The sequence below is a fragment of the Frankliniella occidentalis genome, unplaced genomic scaffold (assembly GCF_000697945.3).
Source record: "Frankliniella occidentalis isolate FOCC.00 unplaced genomic scaffold, Focc_3.1 Scaffold28, whole genome shotgun sequence".
NCBI lineage: Eukaryota > Metazoa > Arthropoda > Insecta > Thysanoptera > Thripidae > Frankliniella > Frankliniella occidentalis.
In genome coordinates this window covers 2,227,575-2,236,674 of record NW_026267158.1, presented here as the reverse complement: position 1 = coordinate 2,236,674, position 9,100 = coordinate 2,227,575, and the positions used below count along the sequence as shown (strand labels likewise).

The 9,100-nt window shown below is 39.8% G+C and overlaps 1 protein-coding gene across 1 annotated transcript in view; it reads right to left on the bottom strand.

Moving 5' to 3' along the window:
• Nucleotides 1-6,009: 6,009 nt before the first annotated feature.
• Nucleotides 6,010-9,100, bottom strand: part of LOC113211938 (egalitarian protein homolog) — a 32,083-nt gene continuing 28,992 nt past the window's right edge. Inside the window, exon 8 of the mRNA XM_026430485.2 lies at nt 6,010-9,070. Coding sequence (XP_026286270.1) covers nt 8,809-9,070 — 262 coding nt within the window. The 3' untranslated portion in view covers nt 6,010-8,808. The remainder of the gene's footprint in view (nt 9,071-9,100) is intronic.

Sequence of the window (9,100 nt, the reverse complement as noted above, 5' to 3'; positions counted from 1 at the left end):
GAGGGGGGGGGGCGGAGGAGGACTAGCTTGTGCATCTCGATTGGTCTCCTGCCCGCAGCGGTGCGGTACGGCCGCGTGCCCAAGCGCTCGCGGGAGCGCGCTGAGTCGCTCGAGTCCACGGGCAGCGTGGACGGCGTGGAGGAGGCGCAGGCCGAGGTGGACCCGGCCGTGGAGCAGCAGCAGCTGCTGGACATGATCGCGGGCGTGACGGCGGCGCACCGTGCGCACTGCAACTACACCGAGGAGGCGACGCGCGACACGGTGCGCCGGCCGGCGGGGCAGCCGCCCAGGACCAGGGTGAGTGAGCGGACGACCGGTCGGGGCTCGCCGCCAGCTCCGGGCCGCTCAACCTTACCGTCATGCTGTCCGCAGAGCGACAGCGAGTCGAGCCCCGGCGTGGTGCCGGCCACCCCGGCCGGATCCGCCGGCGGCTCGGCGGGGGGCTCCGCGGCCGGATCGGCGCCGTCCTCGCCCGACTCACTCACCTCTACGATCGGACTGGCGCAGCTCGACCCCGCGCAGCGGCTGCGCTCCACGCTTTGGCAGCAGTTCGCCTCCCTGCTCGTGCCGTGCGTCACCAGGGTCGTGGAGTTCGCCAAGAGGGTGCCAGGTACGTCCACTCTGCGCCAGTATGGCACAGACACGGCCGCTCCCCAGCTCAGCGCCCTGCCATTAACCCCGACAACCCTCTTGCAGGCTTCCTGGAGCTGTCGCAGGACGACCAGCTGATCCTCATCAAGGTGGGCTTCCTCGAAGTGTGGCTGGTGCACGTGTCGCGCCTAGCCACGGAGCACGGGCTGACCATGTGGGACGGCACCACCTTCACGCGCAGCCAGCTCACCACCATGTACGACGTAAGTACCGGGCCGGGGCAGGGGCGGGGCGGGACGGAGCGCCCGGGAGCGCCTGGGAGGTAGACACCGCCGTCGGACAGCTGTGCTGCGCGGGGTGGCCTACCCCAGAATTCACAGGCGCTCTGCATGCGGGTCAGGGTGTGTGCTAACAGCTGGCTGTGCTCTCGGCGTGCCCGCAGGCCGACCTGGTGGGCTCCATCCTCAGCATGTGCTCGTCCATGGGCGCGCTGGGACTGAGCGAGCCCGAGACGGCGTTGCTGTGTGGCGCGGTGCTGCTCTCCCCGGACCGCACGGGGCTGGCGGACGTCAAGGCCGTGCGCTCCTACCAGGACAAGGTGCTGGACGCGTTGCGGCTGCAGGTCTCCATGACCCGGCCGGGTGAGACATCCCTGGTGGGGCTGCTGCTGCAGCGGCTGAGCGAGCTGCGAGCGCTTAGCGGTCGCCACTGCTCCAGCCTGGACTGGCTGCGCGCGCACTGGACGCTGCTGCGGCTGCCGCCGCTCTTCGCCGAGATCTTCGACATCCCCAAGGCGGAGGAGGACGTGGCATAGGGGACGGGCTCCAGCCGTCTCCTCACACTGGCGCCGGTGTTGGCGTTCACTTAATGATCTCTTGTAATGAGGGGAGACATGATAAGCAAAGCTGTCAAAATTATTGCAGTTGTCTAGGTTGTCGTATTCATCCTGACTGATAATTACGTTATGATAGTGTGCTGCCCACCAGTTCGAGCGTTGCATTCTAAAACCAACGCCCCCGAATCGGTCGGGTAGGAACACAATACACTGACTGCAGGGGTCTTCATCCCCTTCGCCATTCGGAACTCTCCTTTTATATCTAGTCCTTTTGTATTTTCTTCTAAAACCCATCGCATGTCGGTGTATTGACAGTTAGCTTCAGCTGTCCTGTTTGTTGCACAATCACACATAAAATGACGAGAGACAATCGTATTGATGTATGCAATAATTTACAATCGCTATACTTGCACGGTTATGCGTGCTGTGGCATATGACTGAATAACTAATGAGCCATCTTCCATTTTAACAAATGATTTGAGTAAGAAACAACGTGCATGGTCTTAATCGAGACCTTAGCGATATCTGCTGTCACATTTGATATCATGAATTTTAAAGAACAGCAAGCCAAATTGAAAATATTAGGCTACAAAGTTGGAGAGACGAAAATAAAAGATTGTGTCGTAGTTGGAAAAACTAAGCACCTCTACCAGGAGGAAGAACTGCAAACAACTTGAGACTATAAGAACTTGTGCCTTCCACTTTCAAGGAAAGAGTTACCCTGAGTAGCTTGGGGCTTTAATTATCTCAGACCCATACGACTGGACAACGAAGTAACTTGAAGACTTAGTAGCAGCTCATCCTACACAAAATGAAAATGTGCACGATTAATACTGCATAGTAATTTGTCACTTTTGAATGGAGGGTACTTTTTATCCTTTTCACTTTTTCTCTTAAATTTAGTAAAAATATGTATACTATCTTGAAAACTATCTTAGGGCGATTTGTGATCTCTGTCCCCAGGCATGATTGCTACGAAAGCCAGGGTATTTTTAATGCAAATTTGATTTTTCAAACTCTCCACTGCAGTTTTTATCACAACCGAGAAGTGAGATAACATCTGATGAAGTGACCTCTGCTGTAAATAACTAAGAGCCCCTCTTACCTGACTCTTAGAAGTGCCCTAAATTCTACAACAGCTTTCGTAACATTATGCCTCCACTCCTCAGTCAGGAGGTAAAATAATGGTGGCCCGCTTATTTTTAGTTCAATGACAATGGGTTCCCGGTGTTCCTCTGGGAAATGATAACAAAGACAATCGAACGGAGCTATAAAAACCTAAATGTACAAATGACTGTTTGCCTTAATGAAATGGTATTCCCTTACAGGCGTCAGTCTTAGTAACATGCATGATATGATACAGAAAATGTTTTCTTTTTAGAACTACAGATAATTGTTGTCTGCGTCTTCTTTGATCAATACTGATGAAACCTTCAATCTTCGGCAAGTCACGGTAGAGCTATGGAATTTTCTCCAACTGTCAGGATACCTTGTTTGAGTCTTATCACTCTCCTGGAATGTAGGCCTATTTAGAAATGTAGCAGCAAGTAGTTCTCTTCTTTTTATTAATCTAGAAATTGTAGAGAAAATCTCTCTCAATTTGCTATGAGATATCACAGCTCTGGTCTCTTCAAACATATCATTATTGTTAGGTCCTTGAGTTATTGAAATGTTTAGTGGTGTCTGATATCCCTCTTGCAGCTTCAACATAGAAAAATACATATGGTGTACATGACTTAAATAAGATTTTAATGAATCTAGGAGAGAATGGAAGTTGCATTAACGCTGTATATGCGTATAAATTATTACTTACTGTAAATGAATGAAAATTTTATTGGATACAATCATGTGGAACATCATTGTACGTTGTATATATTTAATGGAATCATCATCTATATAGACATGTATATCAACTTTGATCATTATTATTATTATCTAGTCTTATATATTTATGTCCATGACAATTAACAAAATTACATAGTGGCAGTGACCATGTGGGTTGCCAAATCCACAAGTTAATTTGTCAGGTCTTTTCTTGTTATGTTGTTACTCTCTTCTGTCTGCGGCTGTGTAAACTTTATGATAATTTTATAAATAACCCTATGATATAATCAACACTGTATGTGATTCATGATTTTCCATTCACAATGTGTTCAAAGATTTTGAGGTGTACTAGTTGCGCCTCTCTCTTTTGTTGTTTGATGAATGCAAACGATGAACAAGTGTTTTGAAGTTTGATAGCCACCAGAGCAACCAACGAAGTCAATAAATATTTAAACAATAATAAAGAAGTCCAAGGAAGGCTGGAAAAAAATAGAACATCATATTGCTCTTCACAAACTTAGATAACTTTGTTATACGTGATATTGAATATGTTAGCATTACATATCGGTTTTTATTGTTGTAAATGAGTTTTATGTTGTTGTTTCTTCATTGAAAAGTGCAGGTGTTATTATGACTTGTTATGTTTATGTGCTATATAAGTAATAAGTCTAATGTAATAAACTCAATTAATTAATTAATAGATAATCTATTGTGTTCTTTGTTAACTTATTCTTGTTCTATTTTATTGAAATGTTTGTTTTTTCTATTACATTTATTAATTTTTTCAGGTTTGAATATAACTGTAATAGAGATTTCCTCTGATGATGTTTGCTGTTTTGAAAAATGTAAGTATCAGAAAGTGCATACTTAATGTTTTTACTGAGGTTTGCGTAAGCATACTGTGCTTTGAAAAGAACTAGAATGTGCCATTCAGGGCACTTACAAGCACTGCCACTCTTCTAAGAAAATAATCTTTTTAAGCATTCGTGCGTGTAAGAAATTTTGTAGAACAAAAAAGTACAAAGTGCACATTTATTTCCTCATGTTCTTTGTGCATGTCTTAAGTTTGTGTGTGTATGGGTGTGTGTCTGTCTGTGTTTTCTTTTTTCTCTTGAGTACATATACCGTAATGGTTTAAGGGTACATGTACAGTATTTGTAATTCTTCACAGTGTATTAGAGTATTCTTTGGACTTTTTTTTATGGTTCAGTGTGGTCTTGTAGAATGATGTAGAATGTGCATTGTGAAAAGTTACAGCTTGGCTCGAAAACTTTCCATATAGCAAAGAAGCATGACAGACCATAATGTTAAAGATATCAACATAAAACCTGAAACTGTTTGTTGCAAGATGTCCTTTGTGGGTAAAAAATGTGTGAAACACCATACTTTTGAAGATACCTACATGAAACCTGAAACCGTTTGTTGCAAGATGTCCCTTGCTGTTAATTTTGTTATATGTGAACTGTGGAGACCCATGTCATCTCCCTCAATGAATATTAGTCATGATAGAAAAGATTGAAGGAACTGTGAATGTTTTCTAGAGGATAGAGTCATGAGCAACCTGTAGACAACCTAAAATTATCTATCTACTGTTGTATATTGTTAGATTCAATCATTTTTTTACAAAGTAAAATTTATGTTGATGTGAATACAAAGCTTTAGTATGGCAATGTGAAAAAGTCCTACTGTTGTCACATAAAGTACAAAGTCTTAGACAGTGCAGGAGCAGCTTTCACCTTGCTTTGATTACAATTGGATCTTTGTCATATGTTGACTATGAATTCATAAGAAATTAACTTTGTTGCATATTCTGAGGTTTTTTTTCCTTCTTTGCATTGAGTGTTTGTGGAATGGTAGTCTAATTGATATCTCTTTAGGCCAAATTACAAAATATGTGCATAATCTTCTAATGCTCTGTAATACTTGCTCCTATCCCTCTCCCTGCTATAGAAATTGAAAAGTTAAAAATTATCATAAACCTAATATAATACAAGATATACTAAATTTTCCCACTGCTTTAGGGTATTTTCTGAATAATTCTCAATAAATCTATTTTAACAGCTGGCCATTTGGCATCTATAAAAGACTATGTACTATACTTGTAGACTTTATAAGAGTTGATTTTAGAAACATATCATGTACTGTTATTGTTGCAAAAAAACCTTCAATACATAGTTTTTCCCTCCTGTTGTTGGGAGCATGAAATACAACAAAGTGACTGTATATCCTATTCTTTCCCTTATTTTTCTTCTGATATTTTTTGTTTGCTGGTTGTGTGTAGAGATACGTTGTTATTCTTCTTGCATTGTTACGAAGTACTGAGTACGTATAGCTGAGAACACTTTTGCACTCTACCTTACGTAATTAATGTCCTTTCCAGTCATTTTATAAAACAAAAGAAGGCAGCTAATAAATAGGATTGGAATCCACACCTCACATATCTCATGATTTCAAAACAAATATTTGAATGTAGCTTAGGAGAAACGTTTATAAATTGCAAGATAAGTACATGGGATGTAGGTCGATCTTACAGAAGATATTTTGTTTCATTCCAATCATTTGATACTATCCGAGTCCTCGGTGATGGAATGAGTTACGCTGTCTCGATAGGTCCGCCTGAGTGGTAGACAACCCATTTGTAACAATCAGGGGGAAGCAGGGGTGTCTCCTGGAAGCCAGACCTAACGACCTTTCCCCAAGCTGCTGGTGAGATACCGCAAGGTGGCGACTCTTTTTGAAGGAAAGAAAAGACAAGTTGATGAGCAAGAGAACTTAACAATTTTATTCAGTTGATCTAGAGGTTCCTGAAACATTTCATTTGAGCTATTCCTTGATGCCATAAACTCAACGTAACTCAAGATACCCAATGTAATGATTCTGTTGATCTTTAATTAGTGGATACTCAAAGAAACAAACCAAATTACACCATATATAAAGAACAAAGATTATTTCATAAGGTTGAGTTAGTCCACATCAGTATTACAAAAAAAAGGGAGAAAAATCAATCCAATATATTGCCTTGATACGGCCACACTTATGAAAGTAAACATATCTAATGATATTAAAGCTTGTACCTTATCCTTATGCCCCCAGTCAAAAACTTTCTTGCTTTCTTGAAATAAATAATACAGAACATGTAAAAAGTTAACATAACAAACAATTCATCTTTGAAAAAGTGTTGACATTTTTTACAGACCACAGCATTACAATAAATTAGATTTGAGAACATTGTCCCACATAGCTGATAATTCTTCTGCTTCTCATCCAAAACTCCAAGCACTTAAGCCCATCTTAGTTTGAGAAGAACAACAGTATTCCGAGATAGGCATTGAACTTCGGGTACTTGCATGATATTTGGTCACATGGAAGCCAAGTTATAGAAAATTCGAGAAAGAGGGTAAGGGGATTCAAATTAAGGTGGTATGAGACTGACAGAATACTGAAATGTTTCCCACATCATTGTTAAAATCATGGGTGTGAAAATCGGCCTAATGTTTACCGGTTTCATAACATACAAATTCAATGTATCATAGCCATGGCACATCTTTAAATGTTGAACAGTGGGAAAAATAAAGATCAACCATTTTTGTTGCTCTTAACATTGACCATAGCATTGAACATAGCTATTATGAATACTGCTTTCATTTGTGGCACTTTGCGTAATTAACATATAAGGTACATCTCTCATGTCCAAGGTGCAACATTACAAAAATACTGACTACCAAACATACAACAAAGAATCTTTATTTACATCCTGGAAGCATTTTAATAAGGGGTTCATAGAAAAACATGAGCGGGTTGGTGGAAAAGATTGACACAAAATCATAAGCAATTTTAAAATCATGAAAGAAAATCTTTTAAAGCCAACAAAAAAGACGACTTTCCAGGAAATAAAATAAACATCTGCAAATCAGAACTTTAAATACATGTAGACCAAAATTTGAAATGGAGAAAAAAGTGTGCTGGGCCATATATTATAGTTGTAGACATACAGTATACCACAAGCGCAACACTTTCTAGGGAAACAATGACAGTATAATTAGAAGTGCCAAGTGGATCAGTCAAACTTCAAGTTACACTATAATCACCAAAAGAAATAATTTCAAATTAAAAAAATACAAGCAAATATCACAATTGGCTTTTATATTACCATCAATTAAGATGGATATTGCAGAGATTTTATCAATCCTAAAAATTCATGAACTAAAGTAATCTAAAAAACAGAAATATAAGCATTTGAGAGTGAATATAAAATTGGTGCTGCTCAAGAATTCTCTCAGATGAGAATATTCATGAACTAAATGAATTGATGGCCACTTTGATTGCACATCACATTTTGATATTACAAGAGCGATCACAGGAGTCATTTCCTTAAATGGGAAAGGTACCTTAATATACTGTTCATCATAAGTTAGTTTTAAAAAATACTTAGCATAAGACTGCACCTCACACTTGCAGTAATGACGTTTGAGATAACAATAAACTTCACACTGACAGAAGTACTTACAACCCTTAGCTCTTTAAATCTGGCTTCTAATACCCAATCAACATCAACATTAAGCACAAACTAATCTTTGGAGCAATATTACATAGCAAACATGTTAAACTGTATCTGAATGAAGCATTACTCGGACTTAAAGGAATGCAGTCAAACAAAATGCATTGAATTTATGAGTGAAAAATATTACATTGATAACAAGACGCTATAAATATGCTATTGATTTACATCATTGATTACATCAAAACATGATGGTCATTACTCGAACAAGAACACATCTTCTTGCTATAGATCATTCTTCAATAACTGAAAAAGTTATAACAAGCAACAATACTCATAAATTACAGTAAAAATTATAACAAAGATACAATTAATTCATTTGAGGTTTAAACAAAATGAATGAACTACAGCATAACTAACAAACATTGCAACCCTTTCAGTAATAAAAATAGAAAAAAAGAGTTCAATACATAAGGTGGATTAGGCACAAGATATGCAAGTCCTTTGAAGTATTCCTGTACGATGACAACAGAAACGTTTACTCATGTCATGTAGCTAGGCTCTACACACCCCTTTAACAACATTTTTCAGGATTTGTGCAAATACACTTTAACAGCCAATTAACTAACTTTTATCAATTTCAAAACTTTGATTCATCAACATGAGTTAAAAGCATCAAATTTATCAAAAAAAAAAGTGCAGTAAAAGTGCCAGAACAATGACAAGATTTGTCGGTAGCAAATCCAAATGATCATAAAGAAAAAACACATAAAATAGAAATAACAGCCGTGGGCATAAAATTTATAAAAAAACACAACTCTTTCACAGTTGAAAGAGAACCATGTTCCAGCAATTGAAGAACATGTGTTGAATTTAAGAGGATTGATATTTAAAAACAGTGAATAAAAATGTTATGATCAAAGATGAAATCGACAGGAATAGAAAAGAACAATGCTATAGTTTTCACAGCATTTGGGTTCATTTCAAAGAAAGTGCTCCACTGCTTAAAATGCAATTATCACTTTATATATTAGAAGTTCCAGAGCTGAGAAACACTCAATCACTGTTTGTAGGTATTAGGTAATTTTTTGGGCGAGACACTCAATGACGTTTCTTTCTCTTGCTCCTCCTCATCAAAATACATGTGAGTGATAACTACATCACCTGTTGACATTGTTTGACAAGCAGCATCACAGGCACTGCCAGCAGGGCTTGGTGAAGGTTTGATTGAAATTGTTCCTATTGGCCCAAATTCAACACGGGATGATATGTTGAGATTCCCAGCAATATTGTTCTTAGCATGGCACTTGCAATTGCAACATCTGCAAAGACATAAATTGAAAATATTAAAG